At 46.4% G+C, this 24,257-nt stretch overlaps 1 protein-coding gene across 3 annotated transcripts; it reads left to right on the plus strand.

Moving 5' to 3' along the window:
• The first annotated feature begins 1,413 nt into the window (after window positions 1-1,413).
• On the plus strand, window positions 1,414-23,631 carry LOC125738560 (proline-rich protein 5-like). 3 transcript variants are annotated; one of them, XM_049007692.1, is made up of 10 exons: window positions 1,414-1,829; window positions 5,236-5,364; window positions 9,362-9,487; window positions 11,528-11,608; window positions 13,581-13,629; window positions 13,730-13,787; window positions 14,674-14,765; window positions 15,065-15,205; window positions 20,584-20,722; window positions 20,800-23,631. In XM_049007692.1, the coding sequence occupies exons 2-10, from the start codon at window positions 5,243-5,245 to the stop codon at window positions 21,294-21,296; spliced, it is 1,305 nt and encodes a 434-aa protein (XP_048863649.1). In that variant the 5' UTR covers window positions 1,414-1,829; window positions 5,236-5,242; the 3' UTR covers window positions 21,297-23,631. The 3 variants fall into 3 exon arrangements, with proteins under 3 accessions (XP_048863649.1, XP_048863650.1, XP_048863651.1); XM_049007693.1 differs by having other exon boundaries at window positions 5,321-5,364; XM_049007694.1 differs by lacking the exon at window positions 5,236-5,364.
• Window positions 23,632-24,257: the final 626 nt, after the last annotated feature.

Here is a 24,257-nt window from a genome sequence, read left to right on the forward strand (position 1 = left end):
AAGTTAGCATTAGAACTTGATATGTTTTGTTAACACATACAGCAAAGTGACCATTCCATGATTCACCCACCACCTGGCCTCCCTCACCTGAATCTTTTGGCCATAAATCAGAGAGGAAACCTTTGGCCGGCTGTATCTCAGCTTTTTGATTTCCTGCATCGCGACTTAAGGGGTTATCAGTTTGCCTTTTTGATCGTTTACGAGCATTTTATTGGCTTGTCATTAAACGGTCCCTGTTTTACTATACGGCCACTGCTGGAACAAGGCTCAAGGTTCGACACATTTATTATACATACTACAATGACGTTCTTGCATGTATCCTGGTGTGGATCTCGGTGCCAGGTATATGCAAGACAAATACAAAGCACAAGACATAAGAAAAACAGCCAACGATTAACGCATAACAGAAAATAACATTACCATAGACAAACATATAATTAAGGTATAAACAGACATAACTGGAAGCATGGATGCCAGGTCTGTTTGGCTACTGCTCTTTATGTAATAAAATGAATTATGGATGCACTGTTGTTAAGTGATCATGCGTTTTCACTCAGAGCATTGCAAACCGCTGTTGCTTTAGTTCCATTCAGACTTTATAGCCATTCTAACATCTTCACGTGGAGCATATGTCATTTTAACGCGTTTGATTCCCACCAAGGGAACATGACCTATAAAAGGGACTTTGGTTCTATTTAATCTACGTCAGTCATCTCCCCATTAAACCCATAATTAGTTCCATACGCTAAGCCCACCAGTCGTGCAGTCAGATGTACTGTATGTGTGTGTATGTATATATTACATGTGTGTTTATATAAAGGACATGCATTACACACACACTTTTTTTTTCTTTCCCAACCCATGAGCAGAGGACTGTCGTTCTTGCCGTTACTTTTTGCTCTGACCCTGTCTTCGGAAGACAAGATCAATTATGGGGCAGCTTCAGTTACGCCCATGACCGCTTGTGTGGTTTCTGTAGCGGCGTGGAAAGCTGTGGGTTTCAGCTTGGCACAGAGAGTTCTGGGTAGGAAATAGATATTGCAGCGTGTGTCTGCAACCTGTAGGGATAGCTAATACGATTGTTCAAACGACATTACCTTTAAAGACGAGTTTGCACGAGTTTTCACCTTCCCGTTTGACTTATCTGACACCGAACCAGACGAAAACCAACCCCCCCGACCTACATTTCCATCATAAAAAAATAAACTGTAAAGAATATGCCAAAAGCTGGGAAACATGGATTGTTCTGCTGTACTTGTACGAAGGTTAACAATATGACAATAATGGCAAGTAAATATGACCCAGTTTGCACAGTAATGTTACTGCGTTCTGAGCAGCTTAAGACGCCCGCGTGCCGGCCGCCCCGCTTATATAGGCGTCTTGAGATGCTGGCTGAGCAGAAGCGGAGCTGCATCCCCGCAGCCGGACGCCTCCTTCAGCGACCGGCCCGCCGTTGGCTCTGCCCACTCAGGCTGCTCCCTTTTGCACTTTTCGCAGACTGCACTGCGTTCACAGAGCTCTGCACGGCCCTCCGACACATCAGCGGCATCGGGCGCCAGAACGACGAAGGGAAACGCGACTAGGGAGCGATATTCACCGGCGCTGCCGCCACCTCCACGTTTGTATGAGCGAGTCCCGGGTAAACACAATAACGAATGGAAATAAGTCCCGTGGGCGACTCTGCGTTTAAGAAGTGCTCCAGAATAGTATCTACGTTATTTTTAATTATAGTTTGTATATTTCGCGAGCCCTGGTTAATCTAATGACGGGTGTTGACACCAAGCTCAATATCTTGCATCAGACAGCCGGAGAAAAAGCAGAACAGAACGGTGGGTAGCTGGACGTGTTTGTTCGTTATCTTTAACAGCATTAATAGATCACCTTAATATATCAGTTTCTATATACCTTATTCCTGTGTATTGTGTAATCACTGTACCCTCATGTTCTGTCTTCACAGCACGGTCCTCTTGATGTATGGTTGTTTTGTATGGGATGGGAGACGTCGGCATGCTATAATCTCATGACCGGGTTCCTTTGTGTCTCGATAAGAAATAACGTTTGAGCGTTATATGAACATAAGAACAATCGGTGAGATGTTAGTTCTGCAAGGGCTGGTCGTGTGCATTGGGCGAAGCTCTGCTCCCGTGGTAGTTATTTAAAATGCAAGTCGGTCCCTTCGCGAAGACAATGCCCAGACTGAGACTGGCGAGGCAGACAGACGGTCCACGGGGTGCGCCGTGCCTCTCGCGGTCTATGTCTCTTATACCCCCTCCGACAGGGAGCTGGAAACTTCTCAACCTGTTCTTTGGGCGGACTCCGATTTCAACGCACTTAGCTGGACACTGCTTTCCATTTCTTTCCCCCTCTGCTAATGTAGCTGTCACAGCGGTTTCAGTTATACTGGTGTGTATTGGTGTACGTTTGAACCATTAAGCGAAGGTCATGAAATACGGTTTATGGTCCATTGTTTGGTGTTTTTGTTTTCCTGAGATTTACAAAGCAAGAAAGGGATTAGTGCAGTATGGTTAATGAACGCATTAATGCGTTTGTGCAATTTGCGGTCATCATTGATCATTTGTGTGCATCCATTAATAGGCATTCATAATGCAAAATTTCAGTTAGACATCATGCTTCAGTATTTGAAGATGTTTTCATCATTACGTATTAACGCGCAGTTATATACTGACTGTACAATACGTCCGCGGTAGATTGACATCGATTACAGGCGTTATAATACCGTATATGCGTCGGGCACAGTTCGCGATAATCCTCTTATTTTATTACGAGGAAGTGCCCTACGGTGGACCTAGTAATACGGGATTTTATGACGTTCAGGACCGCCGTCTCTTCGGGGACCATTGAGAGTCACCGCTCCCTGGCACTGTCATTGTGCTCGTCTGTGATAATGTAGCTTGCCCTGGAATGTTAGGATGGTACTCAGACGTGACGGCAGATGGCGCCATTTATTACAGTGCGCGAATGTGTCATCCATCTATCCATCCATGTAAATTATTTTTAATAACAGCTAAGCCATGTGTGGGGTATGGCATTCTCAACACTTCCGTTAAAAGCTAGAAAACCCACAAATTTGTTGCCCCCCCCCCCCCTTTACCGCACCCCTGGACGCTATAAATTCATATTTATAGACAGTTTTAGAGATGTTAGACTGATACAATGTTTAATACATACTGTCAGTATTGACATACTGGACCATGCTTGCCATATTGTCACTAGTCAATTTTAAATCGTTTAAACCATTTAATTTTACAAAAAATTTACATGTATCAAGCTACATAAAATAATTGCTTTTCAAAGCACATGTAATATAATGTATGTCTGGAATTTAATGTTCTGTGTATCATATCTTGCTATTTATATGTGTAATTTCTGCTTCTGGGTGCCACTGAGCTGCACTATCAATTTAATCACCACAGAATTCACTTGATATTATTTAAGACTTTTCTGTTGTTACATAATAGATAACTAGTCCGAGTAAGAGCAAACTGAACTGCTGAAAGGTATTGCAGTAGAGCAGATTACAAAGGCACAGGCTTCATGTGTTGCATGACGGTTTTTCCCCAGCGTCCTGTCATAACATCTCTTACTGTGCTGTGATTAATGGTGGGAGCGTTGCTGGAGGGTCACTGGCCCAGATCTGAAGTACAGCGTGTCTGCCCCCTCATAAGAGGTGCATCAATACAGGGGAGAAGGGATTCCCTCGCGCTTAACAGCCTGCTGCACAAGGACACACGCGCACACAGACGCGTGCGCAGTGCCACGTGCATTGTGGGGTGGGATGAAACGTCTCGCTGTGCTTGAGTAATTTAATTAGTGCTTTATTGGCAGATGCACTGAATCGACAGGCGTTCAGGCTTTTTTTTTTTTTTCTTCCAGAAATATCCGACCGAGGAGCCTGATTGGGTGTCTCCCGACAGGCTGAAAGCAGCAATTTTAGAATCGTGCTTTTCATTTTTTTAAAGCAGGCGAGAGAATGGCTTTTTTCCACTATGTTCTTGTATGAATGAATTCGACAGCCCAGACCCAATAGCCGACCATGCAGTAGACACTTGGGACACAGGTAGTAGCTGTTGTATAACAGATTTGGAGATTAACCAGTTATATACATCTGATCAGCTATTTTCATGCGAAAGTAGCGTTGGCGCGTCCTGAACATACTTGGGTGTCACAAAGAAAAATCAGGAGCTACACCAGGGGTGGGGGGACCTGATCCACGGAGAGCCATTGTGGGTGTGGGTTTTTGGGATGACCTCCCAATCAGCCAATAACAGTGGGTCCCCAGGACTGGAGTTGAGAACCACTGTTTTATTATTGGCTGATTGTGAGGTCATCCCAAAATCCCGCACCGGCTCTCCATGGATCAGGTTCCCCACCCCTGAGCAAGACTAATACACTGACCTTCCAGGTCAGGAATTGGAGAGCCCTGCTTTACACAATGGGTTTATTAATGTACCGTAAACTAATATTTTCACTAAAGGATGGTGTAAATGCATGACACCAGTTTGCTCCTTCATTGAAAGTGACTCCTATATCAAATCGGTAGCTAATAATACTAATAATCTTGTGACATCCGATTTAATTTAATGAAACAATTAACAGCTGAGTTACATTTACATCATGGTTTAAAAGACAGGTGCGCTCCTCAAGAAAACAACCCTGATTAGATATTACCATGGAAAGTGTTGCATGGCCAGAAATACAAACCCACATGGCTGCAGAGAGTCTCTTTCTTGGGGTAAACCAGAAGGGGATTTTAAGCAGGTTGCATGCAGATTGTCCGCGAGACACAGCTGTGAAACAGGAAACCCGAACAGGTCACAGGAAGTAGTGTGTAAAATGAGCAATGGCAACGTTTAAGAGGACAGCGTTTAGCATAGTGGTTGTGAAACCAGATGAGGCACACAGTTGCTTATTGGTACATTTTCCAGGGACGAGGGCTTTGAACAGGGTATGTAGTCCGACACATTTCAGAAAGAAATGTGCTGATGTATACATGGTGAACACGGTATACTCATTACCCTTTGGGTGCAGGTGTCTGGTAAGCACCTGAAGGACATGCACGAGTCTGCATAACAGTTTTTTCCAAGGCGTTCGACACAGAAGATTGAAATCCTGCCTCATCTTCCAGCCTCTTGCTTTGCTCTGTTGACTTAATGCACATGATGGACCCAGAAATGTTCTGAAATCTGCCTGGTGTTTTCTTGTTGTTTGTAAAAGATGCTGGATGGATTTCTTTGGACAAAAAAAGCCCCTATCCGTCCCTAGATCAATTACAGTCAGCTTTGCCACCCCCTCAGCGCAGGCGCCAGTCCCTGACATGGAGGGGAATGACCATCTGCTTAGGAGGTGAGAGATCTACTTAGTTTTGTTCATCTTCCACGCCTCATCTTCATCCACATCTCCAGCAGCCGTCTCACTTAGTGATTTATGCCGTGTTGAAATTAACGAAGATCGCCGTCAGAATTGACTGTAGTCGTGATGATATTTTGCCATTGCGTGCATTCTGTGATGTCATTTCGATACTCTGTCTGGTCATTCCTGCCCACAATGCTTTTCTGCTTTTGTACGCAGTCACATGTGCTTGACGCGTCGTCATCTTTATTTTTTAATAAATTCGAAATTTTAATTATTGGCTGCTTTAGAACCATGGATGTTGCTGTTACAGTGGGGCTACCCAGAGTCTTGGCTGGGTCCCTGAAAATAGGGCCCCCCACCTTCTCCAAACCAAAACTGCTATTATCCATGCTTGTACACTCATGCCCCCCCCACCACAGGTTCTGGGCCTTTTCCTTCCCCAGCCCTGATTGCAAATACCAGCTATATCACAAGCTGCATTATGCGAGATTCACTATGTGGGAATTGCAGTTAATTTTCTAACCTGTCCTGCATCTCCGTTCTGTAATGCAGGCCTGTGAATGCGTGGTCTGTAACCTTAGCACTGAACTTGATAGAAGATGTTGATCTCTAGTGGTGACAGAGGGAGGGGCTTTTTATTTTCCCATAACTCTTCTAATGATAAATGCTTGAATCTTCCAGGAAGCGTAGCAGCGAGTCTAACATCCAAACTGCAGTCAGTTTGGCTCTGGGCTTAATAATGGAGAGAAGCATTCTTTTGAGTCATTTCCTGTTTTCAAACTTTTTTGGATCCGTCATTCACCACCACTTTTAGGGGTTGGTCCTTCACTGGGCCAGAGAAGATAGGAGGGGTCATCCTGCAGTGTTTTTTTTTTTTTTTTAAATGAATAAACAAGTACATTGCAGTGCTTTGCTTCACCAAGCACAATTTGCTCTCTATAGCTTGGGGGTCACAGCAATGGGTCAGCTAACACGTAGCACCCCTGGAGCTGGGGAGGGGGCCTTGCATAGGGGCCCATGAACATGTGATTGTTCTGTCAAGGCTGGGGCTCGAACCCACAATCCTCTGATTACAGGTATAGAGACTTAGCCTGCTGTGCCACTCGATCCTCATGGGGACATGTTTGAGGATGCCAGGAGTCGAACCTAGATTCTTCTGATCTGCAGTTAGGTGCGTTATGCATACCCGTGTGACTTCCCCCGCTGCCGCTGTAGTGGCTTGGCCTGTCTCATTTTTCCGGAGAATCCATGGAAGAGTAGATGCATCCCTGGTGCCGGGTCGTGTGGAAGCAGCTCTGTCATAAAGGCACCTTGTGTGGACGTCAGCGGTGAAGGTTTCCCTTATAAGAAAAGGAAATATTGCCTCACATGTTCAATAAGGAAAAAAAGGAGCCAGCCTCTTTATCATTGAGGACCAGGGAATTCCTCAGAATTACCCTTTGAATTTGATACTGTTTGCTGTGGTGGGGACATTTGGCCAGAAACTTCTGTTAATTTCTGACCAGCTGAAGGTTTTTATTCCTTGGATTTGGTCACAGCCCACAGTTGGCAAGGATGCCTGAATCATGTGCTTGGTGCTGAGGAGCGTGATGGCATTGTTTCTGAGCATCTGCCACGGCCCCGTCCCACCACCGAACAATGGTCTGTCTAATCGGACGCTTTTGTTGTGGGACTGGCATGTGGAAAAGTAAAAGGCACCATCACTGGATGATTTTTATTTTTGTTCTGCCCTTGCCATCCTACACACTGACCTTTGTTTTATTTTTGAGTGAGATGCTTTAAGGTGGTAATACAAAGGCAGTGGGGAGAGCATAGTGCCCCTGCTGGACATTATGTGCAAATCCTCCCCTGCGGCAGCTCTCCTAATGCGGCCCCCTTCTGCTGGTAAACAGGTAAAGAGAGCAGCGGTGGGTGGAATTATGGGATTGTCCAGGAGAGAAACAGCCTCCTCCGCAGTGACTCCCACTCGCGCACAGCAGGCCTGTCAGCAGAAGGTCTGTGGTACCGATGCCCGCTCGTCAGAGCCGTGCCCCGCTGTGCCAACCCTTAAAGATGCCACAGATATATGGCACTGGAGCCTTTAGAGACAGCAGGGCGCACAGCTGAGGTATCTCACTGTACAGGTGGGAGAGAAACCCTTTGAGGAGGCAGGGGGTGTTTTGGTGCACTGGCTCTTACTTGTGCACCTGCGTTTTCTGCTTCTACATTTTATGGACTGATGGTGATGGTGAGGAAGATGGACAGGGAAAGGCAGAGGTCCTCACTGGGTTCCTTGTCCTGGGACTGTGTGTACTTTTTATTTGGAGGTATTTCTGCCATACAGGAGCGTGATGCTGTCTGTCTGAGGAAATCCCTGCTGGTCTTAAAGGCTAAATGCTTATTCTTCCACGCTATGCTGTACTGTACCTGGACGGGAGACCAAATGAAGTGCTGACCTACATATCTGTCCTAGACCACGTCTGCTTATGGGCTCCCTCTGCTGGGGAGGCAAGGTCATTGTTCTAGGCCAGGGGGAACCGTCAGTTCCAGCATTGCCACGATGCACCTGCTGACGGTCTTGTGCCCCCAGGACAGGAAGGGTCAACCCCAGTTCTCTGGTTCAGTACTGGTACCAGACACCTTAGTCATGTATTTTGTACAGGTTCTGGACACATTCTGGTTCTCTTTGCTCTCTGGCTGAAACGTTCTTCAGTTGGTGTTGAAGAATCTAGCCCTTGCATCACCCTGCTTGCAACGCATCACCCCAGTGCTGGTGTGGCATGGTCGAGCTCGCAGAATATGAACGGCGACTCATGAGGAGCGAGGCTTGTGAAATGGTGAGAACTAGTGCTGAGTCAGACGTGCCCCCGGCTCGGCCTTTCGGGCGATGGCCAGACCGCCAGAGCTTTTCCCTCGTGGGACATTCCCGGTGTTTCGTGCTGAGATTAGCATCTGCTTTTCGCCGTTAAGATGCAGGCTCCTGTTGAAGCCCTCCTTTGTTCTGCTGCTGGGCAGAGAGGCATGACACGGGGGGGGGGGGAGGAGGACATTGCCAGGAATGTCTCTGTCTACCCAGCCAATCAGAATAAGGCTTGCCAGGGGCGAAGCAGCCCTTTGTAGCTCCGCCACGCTACGCCTCGTGTAAGCGCTGACTTTGTCTCCTATGGGGTTTTTAAGCGTTGCTTGCGTGTTGATGGGTGGAGAGGGTGTTTTCTGGTGGGGGTGTGAGGAGACCTACGTTCAGCTCCTTGCTCAAGATGGTCCTGCCCCCTTGTACCACATGCCCCCCCCCCATTCCTGGTGACAGCCTCCCCCTTTTTCCCTTTTTTGTGGCCCACTGGTGGAAGCTCCTCACTGAACATTGTAGGTGCCGTGGTAACTGGCGAGAAGCAGGAAGCATCATCCCCGTAGCCTTGCCCCTCCCTCGCTGTTTTTAAAGAGCAGCTCTGACAAGCTGCCCCCCCCACCCCCCCCCCCCGCCCGCCCTCGCCAAGTAAATGTCAAGGACTAACCCCTTCTAGCGGCGCCCCCTCTGAGGAATTTGAGTGGCCAGGTTCCTGGGGGGCTGTTATTGCCTTTTGGTGACGTGGAAATAGCAGTGTGCGTGTGTGTGTGTGTGTGTGTGTGTGTGTGTGTGTGTGTGTGTGTGTGTGTGTGTGTGTGTGTGTGTGTGTTCTCAGGCGTGAGCAGGTTGCTGCACTTTGCTTCTGGAGAAGGAAGGAATGTAGCAAGAATAGGAAATGAGTTGGTTTCTCAAGAACAATCCCTCACTGGGTCACACGGTCCCATGGCTGCCAATCAGAGCGCAGCACTCAACAGCAGCGTGAGAAGGCGACTGCGTCTTCAGGGGTGGGGGCGGACTGTGTGGGTGGGTGGGGGGTTTCTCTCTCTCGCGCTTCTGGTTCCTCTCTTAGCGCCCTGGCGGCGCCAGCCCACCTCAAGGCTCGCCAGTGAGAACAGTGTCCCTCTCTTCCTCCCTCCTTCTCCGTCCTCTTCTTGTCACCATGAGGACTCTCCATAGGTTGAAATTGATGAGTTCCCCCAGCCTCAGTGAGCTGGGCAAGAGCGAGAAGGCTGCGTTGGAGGAGCGGGGAGCCCAGCAGAGGAGGGCGGGGGCCAACGCCACCTGGAACAGGTGAGTACATCACTGTCACGTGTCTGTGTGTCTCTCAATGAGTCAGGGGGCTGGAGTGAGTGTGTGTGTCAGACAGACTGTGTCAGTGAGCTGGTAAGGGTGTTTGCCGGTGAGGGACCATCCTCCAGGCCTCAGCTCAGTTTATAAAATCTGTGAGTGCAATCCAATAAGTAAAAATGCCAAAAGTCTTTTATTTAGTCTGGTTACTTATGGTTAAGGTTAGGGCTGGGTAGGTGTTAAGGTGTCATTGTTGGGATTGGGGTTTTTCCCATAGAAATGAATGAAGAGTCGCATAAATACGTGAATGAATGAATACCTGGAGTGTGCGTGCACGTGTGTGTGTGTGTGTGTTTGTCTTTAAGGCGGACTGCCTGTAAGCCTGTCTGGGTGCTCGTCAGTGAGGAAGAAGGCTTGTGCGCGTCTGTGTCTGTCTGTGTGTGTCTGTGCGTGTCTGTCTGTGCGTGTCTGTCTGTGCGTGTCTGTCTGTGCGTGTCTGTCTGTGCGTGTCTGTCTGTGCACTCAGCTGCACTTTCACATAGCGGGTGACATTTCAGCAAACAGGCCGCCCCGTGGTACATTCCGCTTTGAAGAAGTACCCGCCACAATCGCGGGAAGGTAAATAACAAGCCTGGCATTTCAGGTAGAAGGGAAATAATAGGTCCTGTTTGTTATCATGACAGTTCACAGTCCGGCACAGGCAGTGTCAAGCTCAACAGAAGGGGCTTGCTTTCACCTCTGAGGATGGTAGGGCATCCGGGTGCCTATTAAGCTGCCTGCCTCTATGTTTCCCTGCCTTTTACTCAGAAGGCTCAGGTTCCCTTTTCTTGCTCCTATAGCTGCCTCAGGCTTGCCATGGAGACCCACCGCCTGCATCTGGGGGTGGAAGTGGAGTACTGTGATTAGCAGAGATGCTGGGAGCTGTGTAGGCTTCTGCATGTGGAGGGAGAACAGAGCATCTGTGGAGCAGCTAAACAAACAAACAGGCAAATAGGAAAGGCTTCCTGTGGAAGCAGTGGGCTTGAGCTTTGGCACCAGTACGCCGCACTTCCTGGTTATAAATAGTAAGCGCAGTTAGCCTCAGTGGCGGCCCCGTGCCTGCACCATGTGTGTCTGAGCTTGCCTTCCGCGGCTCCTGGGGGGCCCAAAGGTGCAGAGCAGCTCCCCCAGGGATGTGCTAACGAAAGAAACATGTTAGCATCACGTTATAGCCGGCGGTGTGATTGCATTGTGGGCTGCAAACTAATCGAGTTCTGGCATTGATAGTGAGGGTTAGCAGCGGCAACGGCTGGTTTTGGAGTTATTTTGTACACTGTGGCATGCAAAAGGCTCACAGCTCTACAGCGTCCCAAGGAGGCATCTGTGCAGCCCTGTAACATGGGACAAACCCGTGCGAATAAAAATGAGAGGATGGCAATGCTGAGCGTTTCCCAGTTGATTTTTTGTGGTACGTTAAATGAATTCATTGGCTGTCTGCTGGTACTTTCTTTACTGGGTAGTATTGATGCTTTGAACGTGTCTACCTGCTTAATTATTTATTGCATATTTGCTGTTATTAAAAGAAGTATCACTTTTCCTCCCGTAGAGAAGTAATTAGCTTGATGTTTAATGTAGGTCAGGGTTTCCCAACCCGGTCCTCAGGGACCCACAGACAGTCCACATTTTTGCTCCCTCCCAGCTCTCTACTGCAAAAATGTGGTCTGTGGGTGGCTCCCCGAGGACCGGGTTGGGAAAAGCTGATGTAGATGATCTTTTTATGATGTTCATGCAACAGCTGAATGTTTGCTGATGTAATTAAGCACCTCACTGCATCTCAGCTCGAGGCTTGAATCCAAGACCCTAGAAAGACCCACTTGTGGAAGTTTCACTTACACAGAAATGTTCTGAGGGCAGAAGAAAAAATGATTGGCTCAGAGAGATAACCAATCAGATTGTAGATGAGGTGGGACCAACCAATCAGATCTTGGTGCTATGAGCGAAAGGTTCACCGCCTGTGTTATTGAGGCTCTAGGCCTGACAGTTGTGTGTTGGGTCTCCCTGCAGCATCCACAACGCCGTGATTGCCGTCTTCCAGAGGAAGGGTCTGGCAGACAACGAGCTCTACCTCCTCAACGAAGGGGTCCGGTGAGTCTTGCTGTGCCGACATCTGTCCAGAGATAAGCCCTCATGGTCTCTGACAGTCTGATTGTTTGCGGAAAAAAAGGTCGGCGAATCAGATCGCCGAAGGTGTCGTGTGGCAGGAAAACTACATCTGTCCTCCTGCTTCGCTTTAGGTTTTATGAGCCACATTTCCATTGACTGGTGAAAAGAGATCGTTTGCCTTGGTAGGCCTAATCTTTAATGTGAAGTCAAAAACCACAAAGCCCCCTGGCCCCAGGCAGAGATGCTTGTGGTAGATGTCCATGCATATTCCGTGTGCCTGTGTTCGTGCACACATCTTTTGTTTATTTTTTTTGGTTTCTAGCCTCAATGTTTTTCTTTCACCTTCAGCCCCACCCCCCCCCAGCCCCCACACATTACTGTCTGTGAGGTTCCATCAAAGCAGCTCTGGCTTCTGTGGCCTATTGTGTCTGACAGCCCCAATTACTGCTGCCAGTCGCTGGCAGACAGGGATGTGTGAAACAGGTGAAGACCAGAGGACAGTGTGTGTACCCCAGCCGTCACAGCCCACAAACCAACCCCCCCCCCCCCCCCGATAAGACTACCCATGAGACTCCACAATGAATATCAGAGGAAGATAGCAACAGTCTGCTTGCTGACTGCAGTGTAACTGAAGCTGCCTGTGTCATTAAGCGTGGGCGATTCAATCTCCCAAGCTTTCTGCCGTTTAGGGGTGTCTGTGATGTGGCCTGTCTTGGTTGCTCTGCCATATTATCATCGTTTCTCAGTTGGCCGGCTTTACACCGACATTGTGCATGGAGGTCCGTGGGCCATTGTGTTCTGGAGGTTAATCATTTTCCTCGAAGACTGTGTACGATCGAATTCGCAAGTAGGTGTGCTAGCTTAATGAACTGTGTCAATAATGAAGGCGTAGACTACCCTAGACAGGGATGATAAGACAATACCAAGAAGCAAAATCCACAACGTTCTGTAGTGAGAGTCTTTGTGCACATAGTTTTTAATTTCCTCAGGAATAACCTTTTGGAACGAAGCGCACGGGTGTCTGTGTTTTGCCACAGGGTCTGGGTCAACACGCCGCTTCAGGGAGGACAAAGAGGGAGCTGATTAGCTTTATGTCACAGCTTCTGCCAGATGGTTCTGGGACCGTACCCTAGCCAGAACGTTGCCACCTTTCCCATAAGCTTACCATTAATTGCCTCAGAATCCAAATTGCTTTGAGAACCAACTAATCTAATTTGCCATTTGTGGTGTGAGGCAGATATCCACAGAAGTTCATGTGTGTGAGAATAAAATTCCAGTGCTTTCCCCAGTTAGTTTTGTTGAACATTAACTAACTGGAACTTAAATTGAACCAGTTTGATTGCACACAAATGGAAATATTTCCATCTAATGAGCTACCATACCGTGTACAGAAGACATTACTGCAGTTTTTCCATTACTAGTTTCTATTAGGGAAAAAAACAGCATGTGATTTTTTTCACTGTTTAAACTTGTGAACAGTAACTAGTTTAACTATCTAACTGGCCCTCTTCACACTTTGCGTTAGTCTTACTTTTAAACCTTTATGGCTATTGAAAATTGCATGGCAGGCAAAACCAGTTTAAGAAACTTTGTTCTTCGGCCTTATCTATTGGTTAATCTATATTGACTTTGGTTTCCTGCCCACTGTGCAGATCTGTAGACGTGACCCAATCAGGGGTGCATTTGAAAACGGGCAGCACCTGTGCCCCCAGCCCATGCTCTCAGCCGCCCATGCCCTGCCGTCTCTGTTTCTGTGGGCGTCTGGGTCCTTCTTACTCTTTCGAAAGAGACAGGGGGTGGGGGGTACATGGGAATTATGGCCCGACCCTGGTTTGGGTGAAGCAGGTGGCCATAGGGCTGCTTGACAGGCGACGGTGATACTTGCATAAGATACTTGCCTCGTGTCCTTCCTATTACACATCCGCTGATGCTGTTTGCTCAATGTCTTTTTCAGACAGCTGTTGAAAACTGAGCTGGGATCGTTTTTCACAGAGTACCTCCAGGTAAGAGGCGTGATCACACGACGTAGATAATTGGGTATGGATTTTACATTCTGCTGAGGGTAAATACTACACGTCCTTGTTGTTGTTGTTCGTGTTTCAGAATCAGCTGCTAACAAAGGGCATGGTCATACTAAGAGACAAGATACGATTCTATGAAGGTAAGTATACTACAGCATGATTAATATCGGATTATTAATATATTATTAATATATACACCCTTAAGCAAGGCTTGTAACTCCAAGTGTTCTGGTGGCCCTGGATGCCGGATGATCCTGTGCTCTGACCCCAAACTTCGTTTTTCACAGAGAGAATGATGGTTTATGTAAAAACCGAGGAATTTCTATGTGATCGATACCTGGCAAATAAATTAAGTATGCGCTAGATGAAAAATTATTTTTTAAAACCGCCCTTGGCCAGCAAGATGTTAAACCCCAACGTTGTCAATTCTTGATCCCACAACAGAGTAGGAGACCAAAGAGTAGCCTGAGTTCACACACTGCAGTATTAGCTGCCTAGTTACTTGCAGCTGCCTAGTATGCACACTGTGCAGTGTAGCATGTTGCCGTTGGTAACGCATGGCTTCACAAAGCCTGGGAAATGACTTATCAGAAGAACAGCCACAGCACATTGTGATCTATAGGTCATGCCCCCCCCCACCCCCACCACTTCCTTTTATAAGGTATGAAGAGGTAGTTTTCATGCAAAAACTTTTGGTAATTTGCATTTAAGCTGAAATGAAGTTTTTTTCGCTGTTTGTACAAGTACAGGTAAAAATACATTGAATACATTTAGATTCTGGAAATCTGGCCCCATCTGACAGTTAACTGAACGCACCACCAAGAAAATTTTCTAAACAGTCTGCAGTAACAGAGATACTTTATTAACGTGCCTCGGGACTGAAGTCTTCGAGCGTTTCAGCCTTTTACAGCAGCAGCCTGGACTGAAAATGAGAGAGTCACATTTATCGATCAGAGTTTCTCCAGCTCCTTGCTCAGTTGTTTGATCGCTTTGTTTTGCTGATTCCTCCCTGCTAACTATCAACAGGTCAGAAGTTGCTGGACTCTTTGGCTGAGACTTGGGACTTCTTCTTCTGCGATGTTCTCTCCATGCTTCAGGCTATATTTTATCCTGTCCAGGTACACGTCTTGTTTCTGTTTAATCCTGTATTGAAACCAGTGCTGTGTCATGCATAGTATCATCATAAATAATAAAGAGCATAATTTCATATACTTCATACATCCATCCATCCATCCATCCATTGCCCAACTGCTTATGCTGGACAAGTTCAGCATCTTAGAACATCTTAATAGAGAACATTCTCACTGCATGATGTTCCCCCATTTCAGAGCTCTGACTGGAGAGCACTGCATTGTGGGATATCCCGAAATGCCCGCTGCATAGACGATGCTGTTACAGGCTCCCTGATCTCCCACAGGGAAAGGAGCCTTCGGTGCGGCAGCTGGCTCTGCTCCACTTCCGCAACATCATCACCCTCAACATCAAGCTAGAAGATGCCCTCTCCCGGCCCCGGGCGCGAGTGCCACCCTCCATCATCCAGATGCTGCTCATCCTGCAGGTATGGCCTGGTTTCCCGAAGAGAGGCTTGCAAGACAAGAAGGGCCAGGAAGGGAGCTGAGCTCTCAGTCTTCACAACGTTATGCTGCCAGTAGCTTCCTGATTCTCCCAAATGAGCCGCCAACGCCTGCAACCCTTGGTAGCAATTTTTTTGCCAGTTCGGACCAAGTTTGATACTTTGACTCTCTTTTAATACCTGCAGGTACCGGAGGGTCATCTGTAGATATAGAATGCAGACAAACGGGCATCACCCCTAATCGTATTACACTTTTCAGAATGCTGGATTGCAGAAAAGAATAGATCAAGTAACAAAAGAACAGGTTAATCTTTGCATATGCAATAGAGTTTATTAACCAACGTCTCTGCATATTAGGGTTTAATAACCAACATCTTTCATGCAAAGTGTGACCTCCTCTTGTTACTTCCTCTGTAGATATGACATGGGTGGATATTTGTGACTTTTTTGAGCAAGCAGGCTCCAATTTTATCTCTCTAGCTCTTGCTGTGTTTGCTTAATCATAGAGCGTTGCGGGATGATGATGTCATCTATATGTGCCGGCCAATTGTTTGGGAATGAGTGGTGAGCTGCACCTGGAGCAGCCCTTGCATCTGAGTGCTGTAGAGGATCTACACTGGAGCTGGTACCTGAGAACACATGTCTGTGTAAGAACGATGTTAGCCAGCCCTTTATACAATGGTGTGCGCAACTGAGGGTTATCTGTTGGGGTCGAGATTGTCCCTGCAGTGTGTCTGAGACTCGCATGATGTGTACATGCTCCAATTAAGTGACCGTTCCTGTAGCCCTGAGGCGGATGTGCGAAGGGGAAGCGATGTCATACAGGGAACCACTTCCTGCACTTTGATCAGTCACTGGTGCATTGCCAGGGCTGCATAGTGGCCCATCCGTGTGACTGTGGTCTGATTGAAGGCAGCTGTTTGTCGGGGATGGGGGTGAGGATCGTCTGCTGTCATGCTCTGCTCTTAACAGCTGAGATGTGCGAATGTCTGATACTGATAGTAAGGGTTACTAGTGTGAACCTGTCGGAGGTGGAAAGGTCTGATTTAGAAAATACAAATCCAGACCAAGACTTTGTTTCAACCAACCAGTAGAGCGGTCTTTCACTTTCACTCTTTATGCGCAACTGGTCGGTTGAAACAAAACCTTGGTCTGGATTTGTACTTTCTGATCCTGAACTTTCCACCTGTGGAAATGAGTGCTTTTATGAACATAAGATTATGAATAACTTACAGGTTGATGCTCTCATCCCAATGTCCTCTGCACGCAAATTCTCAGACAGAATTTGGAGCGGATAACAGAGTTTGCATGAAAACACGAGTCAGACCTTCAGAGAAATGAATTTCACTTGGCCGCCTGTTTATAAGTGCCGTCAGGAGAATGAATCACTGAGTGGAGATGAAACGTATTTCCAGAAGCCTTCGTCCTCTAAGTTTGAGAGAACAGCTTGGCTTCCTTGGTCTCTGAAAGAAAACACAGGCTCTCGATTTACTAAAAAAATATGCTGGATTTGGTTGCTTATCAGGCAGTAAAATGCAGGTGTGTGCAGCAGTGTGAGGCTCTGAGGGGGCAGAGGCTGTGCCTTTATGCTGAAGGTGATCCTTCTGCTCATGGCAGAGTATTCATATCACCATTAACCCCTAACATTGCTCCAAGTGCACCAGGAAAATGGTTAACCATGCTCTCTGACCCCTAGCTTGACTTTTATAGGAGAAGACCAAGGTAATCTTATGTATGTGTTTGTACAAATGACAAAGAATCATCTTCATTAAAAGTATAGCTTTTAATATAGAGGTTTGTGTTACATTTGGCTTGCACTTATGGGCGTAGCATGAGTTCCCTTCTTTAACAACAGTACTTGTTGGAATTTTCTCTACCTCTTGATTTAAGGAAGTGGAAACGGTCCCTGAGATGGAACTCTTGTTTTTTGCAGAACCTTTAACACTTACGTTGGCTCACTGGTTTATAGCAATAGCATTAAAGGTGGCTAATTTGTGTAGACTTGCAAAAAGGCTGTTTCTGTACATATCTTTTAGACTATCTCATGGCTCTGTTTTGGAAGTGTTAGTTATTTTCTATGGAGCTTTTTTGTTGTTGTTGTTGAATGCATCTCCTGGAAGCATCTGTGATTGTGTAAACATGAGGCTCTCATGAGTGTGTGAATGTCTTCCAAGACGACATGAAAGAACATTGCGTCGGATTGCTAAATTGTTTGCTTCAGATAAATGTTTGTATTTGTGAGGATACCCTTGGGAAGTATTCTGCTTGTCAGTGGGGAAAGAAAAATAGGTTTTCTGACCCCAAATAAGCCAAATAAGCCTCAAGAGACAGGAAGTACAAAGGGTTTCTCTTGGGAGACGTCTGCTCACCATCGTTTCATTCATTATATTCTTTGCGTAATACACCCAGGCATTACTGCGGTTTCAGGGCTGCATTCTTCCAGGACATCAGAAGCGTCTTCCCGGCGGGATACAGATGATGTTGGGTCACAGGACAGACAAGGCTGGGGCGAAGAGCACTTACTCTCCAAAGAGGGCTGAGCCCCTGGCTGAGGAAACTTCATGAGATAACTGGCCTCCTACAGACAGTTTGCAGTTTCGCTCCATGTTAAACACTGGCAGCACAAAAGTCATATCCCTGTCCGTTCGCCTGTGATACTTTCCTGTTCGAGTGGAGCAAGGATGTCATGTTTTGCTCAGCAGGGTGTCGATCGCAGTCCTATTTTAGGCGTGGGGGGGGAGGGGAATACGGAGCAACACAGTTTGTACAAAAGTTGTGATAAAAATGACTCTTGGTTCATTAATAGTTACATTTGGATTTTTACTTTATTTTATGAAATGAATGGTACGGATCGTCTTGACTTGTTCCTGGTGTTAAAACTCCGATTTAAATTCTGACAAAAAAAAAAGTTTTCCTGATGGGAAAAATGCAAAAATACCCAATTTATAATTGCAATAAATTTCCAAATATTGGCAACGGTTCGCATAGCTGTAAATGTGCTTGTAGGGTCCTGTTGGAAGGAACTGGAGGAGCCACATAAAAGGTAATTATATTTCGGTGATATAATCAGCAGTGTTTTTTTTTATGTGGTATTCTGTCTGCTAGTGGTGGTGGTTGGGGTCAGATTCCTTGTGAGTGTGGGATGGGGATGAGGGGACTCTTCTTACAAAGGCGCTGTGGATTCGAGAAAGAGGCATCTGGCTTGTTGTCTCTTGCTTCTGGAAGTGGGCGAGCAGTTCCAGGACGAAAATAGTGAAATCCACCCACCATCTCAGGCACTGATATGATATGAGTGCACTCTGTGAAAGGCCTAACATAATCTCTCACTGTACACGTTTGGCTTTTAGTAGCCAGTGCAGACAGATCCGAAAGGGTGTCTGAGACAGGGGGGGTTTGGGAGGAAAATCACTCCACCTTTTTTTGTATTCCATACTCAACTTTGCGGTACCTGAAGCACCTTCCTCTGGCTGAGGCTGGTTGTGTGGAAACACAGAGACAGGGAACGGATTGTTTTGAGACATGTAACTTGGCACCATACATTCTTTTTTTCCCAATTTAATCTCCAGGGCTTTCTGTTGTATACAGTCCGGCAGGATGTGGGATCACGTCCCCGTTCGACTTCGGGTTTGCTCTGGGCCGGAGTGTGGTCTATCAGCCACAGAAATGTCATGGTCAAAGCGTTTTGTTGGGAGGAAGGGAAGTGAGACCTTGAATGGCTGGTATGTGATTTTCCATGACTGACTTAGTTTAGATTTTCATTTTTTTTTGTGGTTTCACTGTCTAAGGGCACTGTTCGAGGCTTCATGCATCATCTGCCATTTCATGAATGACAGAGGAAGCCACTTTGCTTTGTTGGGGCTTTTCTATGTACGGAACGTGATCGAGAGAGATGGAGCAGGCCATCGGGGTACGACCCCCTATCTCGGTCCGCCTGCTCTGACCTTACTGCCACCGCTTTACCACACTTCTGTTGTGACAGCCGTGGTTTCCCCCTCTAAATTCGATCTAGTTGTCAGGTGTCAAATTGGCTCTGAGAATCCAGCGTTGGCCTAACTCTGATTATAGGGTGGAGGCAAAAGAGGAAGCGATGGCATTGTGACTGTCTGGACTTTTGAAGCTGAGAGGAATGTCCGGGGTTCCGAGAGTGCTGGACTGGGAAACACTGTGTGAATCTGAGCGATGGAAGTCATCTTGAGGTGAGGGATGAACATCGATAAGAGGCCAACATTGCACTTGTGTTCATGGGCATCGAAGCCAAGCCCCAGACTGGTCCTGTGGGTCTTGTGCATTTCATCTCGAAACTGCTAAAGGTTGCACAGCAGGGTGGTGCTTAGCAGGCACTTTCAGCCTTTAACTTCCCACCTTCATACTGGTTCAGGAGCCTCGCCCGTGAACATCTGACCTCAGTCTACTGGAGTGGTCAGTAGGTGACCAGCCAGCATGTGATTCTACATTATAAAATGTAAGGAGTAATTAATGAGACCAAAACCGACTGGCTGCATGGCTGGGTTTGTGATTTTTTTGTATCGATTCTGTCAGTCATTTTGAACTTTAGCCCCCGAGTGAAATATCCATCCATCCATCTTCCAAACCGCTTATCCTACTGGGTCGCGGGGGGTCCGGAGCCTATTCCGGAAGCAATGGGCACGAGGCAGGGAACAACCCAGGGTGGGGGGCCAGCCCATCGCAGTTACGTGCAATAAGGCCAAGGAAAATAAACCTTATAGACCAGTGCTTAACGCCTTTGACTCTTGTGGATTTTATAAGAATGACTAAATGATCTGCGTTTATCAGCCTCTTAGTCTGATTGGCTTTCAGTTATGGATAAGCAGTGTTCAATATCTGACAGGAACTGCAACTGAAAATAGGCCAGGAGTGTTAGTGTAAAGTGCCACGTACAGCATTGCTGAGAAGTCATTTGCTTGGATGAGCTTTGATTAAAGACTTAGTGATTAGGGAAGTGATACCAGCATGAAATCAGTGCTTGTTTCAGTTGGAAGCCATGCAGTTGAGGCCATTGCTGAATGCATCCCTCAGTTTTCCAGTCTAATCCCTGTCACTCCATAAGAGCAGCATTTTTCAAACATTCGGGTGGGGTAAAAAAATCATGTGAATCGATAGTTTTATGTCCTTAATTTTGGGGTCTTGTTCGACTTTTGGGATATATGGGGAAAAAACTTTGCAGTTTTGCACTTTCAAACAAGCAATGTGTTTTTGTAAATGATTATAGGTGTCGAGGTTCACAGAAGGCTCAACAAACATCAATCCCGTGAAAACAGGTGGTTAAACCGCTTGGTCCCCTCGCCCTCCCCCTCCCCCTCGCCCGTCGGTCTCCTTCTAAAGGTCCCTGTGGTCTTTCACAGGGGGTCCATGAGTCTAAAGGTGTCAGTGATGACTACTTGAAGCTGGAGTCTCTGATCCAGAAGGTGGTGTCTCCATACCTGGGAACTCACGGCCTGCTCTCCAACGATGGCTCCATCATACAGTCGTCCTGTGTTCTGGGTGAGGGTGTTTGTCTTTTTGTGGGGGGTAATTTTGGCATCACCCTTTGCTCACCCTCTGCGCTCCACCTTTTTCAGAGAAGCGGTTGCTCCGCCTGTGGCCCAGACCCGGCGAGCCAGCCAAGAACCCAGTGGTGCGCTCCAAGAGTTACAACATCCCCATGCTTACCCCGGTGGTGGAGTACGACACCGAGGCCGGCTCAGTGGGCAGCGTGGGCGTCCGCCGTCACTCCGTCTGCGAGATGACCTCTTGCCTGGAGGAGGTGGGCTATGCTGACCTGGCTGCCGTCCTGGACGCCGGTACCAAGCTGTGCCCAACCGAACCCGATGAACCATCACCAGTGCAAGACCTGGAGCTGGGGGCCGTCGCCAGCGAGTCCCCATTTCCCTCCCCCTCTGAACTGGGCAAGGACCATGATTCCCTCAACAGTGGGCCCTCCAGCCCAGAGACCATCGTAGATCAAATCCTGGACTCCATGGACTCAGACGCTGAAGGCATCTTCATCGATTTCAGTCACTGCTGCTCAGACTCCTCAGGGTACGACAGGGACAATGGCAGGCAGAGTGTCGTCTAGCGGGACCTGGCTTTCCGACCTCCCTTTCTATTTCTATAGCTCTTTTTAAAGCTTTTTAACGCTGCATCTTTCTTAGCATTTGGTTTGTCCTATTAATATTTTTAAGCTGGTCGTTCATATTTAAGTATTTCCCACCTGCGTTTTGACTGTTGTAAAGGAACTGGGTCCAGTTATTGGGGCCAAAGGCTTTGATCTATAGTAGGAGCAGCACGCTCTTGAGTTTATTCTTGCATGGCATGGATCATCCACTGCAGATAGCAGTTGATTGTTATTTCACACTTGGTAGCATCTTATTGGAAGCGTCCTGCCTCATAGGATAATTCCGGTGCGTCTTGCAAGTAATGTTTTTGGGTTCGATTTTTCTCCCCTTAAAAATGTGCCCTTGGGCCCCCACCAGTTGGCGTTCTGGTAAGAGCGAGGTGTGTCCTGCAAGGGCAGATCCAGGGTTTGATCGCTGTTGTGCACCATTGCACATCTTTGGAGAGGACCATGGTTTGCCTGGCTCTCCATTGGCTGGTCAGGACAGCTGTGCTCTCCGTCTTTGTTACTGTAAAGCAATACCTGCGATAAGCTTGACGCGGACAAAGGTACAGCCCTCTCGTCCAGACAGCTATTGGCATCATGGATAGAGCAGAGAAGCTGTGCTGATGTAAACCAAGGGAGGGAAAAACATGAGCATCGATGCCTTGCTGTTATGGGAAAACAAGACACTGATCTGATTGGACTCTTAGGTTTAGACCTACTATCTCAATGGGCAAATCAGCATCTTCAAGAATATACTGCAGCACCAGGGCCATTGTGAAAACCAAATTTGTAGGTAGGCACCGTTTTAAACCCACATACTGACAGAGAAAGCTCGCTCATTGGCCAGACTATCTTGACTGCAAGTTTACTGCAAGTTTAACGATGTATTTATACATTACATTTTTACAAAACATCGAGCAGGCACATGCTTACCTAAATTGACTGTGCAGCATGTCCGGATAATTTAACGCCGGTGAGCTCTGCACTGGTCACAGATTCTGTCTGCGAAACGAAACCTGGAGGAAACATCCTTAATAATTAGCATGCCCCCCCCCCCCCCCCTAAAATCTTAACATTTCAGGTTTTGCCACCCAGCCAAAAAGATATCATCACCAATAGTGAGATCCATGTGGTGGTTAGCGGCTGCTTTTACCAACCCAAAGGTAAGACTTTCTTTGGACCCTGCTTCTGAGGCACATAATTCATGCAGAATTTAATATATTTACGAAATTAACTCATTAATTGTTAAAAGAAGCAGGGAAACTTGCAGCTTACTACTTAAGTATAGAGGTGGTGAGCGCTTACATCTAACCACGGAAGGCTGCTTTGAGTCTTTTTGAACCAAATGTTATTAAAATACGTTTTGACAGAATTTTAAATGTAAAGGTCGCCGTACCGTTTTGCTACGTGCATTTGTTGCTCTTTGTGCTTGAGACACTTGTTGGTAATTTGGCTCGTCGGAAAGACTCCCAGCGTGAGCTGTAGCTTTTAGCTGATGGTGGGTCGAGCTGGTTTCCAGCGCGTTTCCCGCCTTCCTGCCCGTTTCCTCTCGTAAACTGGGATTCCAGCAGGACTGGAGGTGCCAACTGAAAACGGCGATGGCAGATCTTGTAGTTTTTCCTTGCATCTCCACAGTACAGCACAGTACAAATTAGCAACAGCTTTTCAAATTGGCAAGCTTTGTTCGCATCTTAGTCATGATGTTCGCTTGGCTTATGCACCGTTTAAAGGGAAAAAAATTTAATTGAATTATTTCATAATTCATTTTATGAACATATTACAGCCGTGTGGATAATGTCTGATAATATTACTGATGCCCACAGGACTTGCCCACAAAAACAGAATATTTGTTTCTGGGGAAAACATTTCAATGGTAATAAGTAAGCAACAATTTTCCCGATATTTCAGAACCTTCTGCAATAATTATGTATATACAAAATATCAGACGTGTTATAAGTAGGGTAATAACAATAAAATAAAATAATGAAATTGATTAAACTAGGCACTTGAGGATGTTTAAATGGTTCTTCTGTACGGAAAGATAGTGGTGTGTTCTCAAGATGTAATTTTTATACAAACCCGTTTTATAAAAGCGAGCAAAAATGCATGAATTTTACACGAAATGCTAACAATTTCTAAAGAGGTGCAGAAATTTGTAACCGATTTCATTGAATATGGCTTATTTTGTTTTCATTTCAGATTGGCCGTGATGTGTTAACCGATGTATATCCGGAAGTTATTATTTATATGTAATTTTATATTTAAATTATGAGTGAACATTCTAATTGACAAATAGAAACATTTGATTTCAGCTGAGCCTCTTTGTATTTATTTTCTTTGTCTTCGTCCTCATTTCTGGACTCGTTATTAAATTTCGGGTCTGTGTGAGTAGGAAGGATAGTGCCTGTGTCCGTTTGCAGCGTGGCTGAGTCTCACATACGTAACGCGAGATTTTTGTCAGCGCCAGCTGTAACCCCTTCAATTTAAAGTTTTTATTTAACAGACGCCATATGCTCAGTTATCTAAAATGTGTTCATTTGTACACTGTGTCAGTTTGACTTTGTATACATGAATATGCAAACGTGTATTAATGCCAAATGTATGTCTAGTTGCATAACACATGACTTCAGCACCATCTTCTGGCCAGAGAGTGACAAAGCAATTTTAAATATTCTGTGCAGGCGTGCATTAGTATGTAGGTGGCGATGGTTCGCCTGTTCGTTATTTACATTACCTTAAGGCCAGTAAAATGCTGCGTGGATTCGCATGGTTTTCATGCCCTTTGAAGCATTAATGGAAACATTAGCGCCAAATAAATGTCTCTTTTTTTTACGGTTAGGATGTGCAGTTTTACCAAAAACTGGCGCACAGATTTAACATTATTGCTTGTTAATGACTGTTACCAAAAACTCAGCAGCATCAAGCAAAGATCTTACG

This window comes from Brienomyrus brachyistius, chromosome 3 (genome assembly GCF_023856365.1).
Source record: "Brienomyrus brachyistius isolate T26 chromosome 3, BBRACH_0.4, whole genome shotgun sequence".
In the NCBI taxonomy this organism is placed as follows: domain Eukaryota; kingdom Metazoa; phylum Chordata; class Actinopteri; order Osteoglossiformes; family Mormyridae; genus Brienomyrus; species Brienomyrus brachyistius.

Excerpts from the sequence above, each read along its gene's own strand:
- LOC125738560 (XM_049007692.1), top strand. The coding sequence starts at position 5,243 with ATGGATTTCTTTGGACAAAAAAAGCCCCTATCCGTCCCTAGATCAATT. Across the intron at positions 5,365-9,361 it reads AATGACCATCTGCTTAGGAG|GACTCTCCATAGGTTGAAAT; the intron begins GTGAGAGATCTA and ends TGTCACCATGAG. Across the intron at positions 13,630-13,729 it reads TTTTCACAGAGTACCTCCAG|AATCAGCTGCTAACAAAGGG; the intron begins GTAAGAGGCGTG and ends TTCGTGTTTCAG.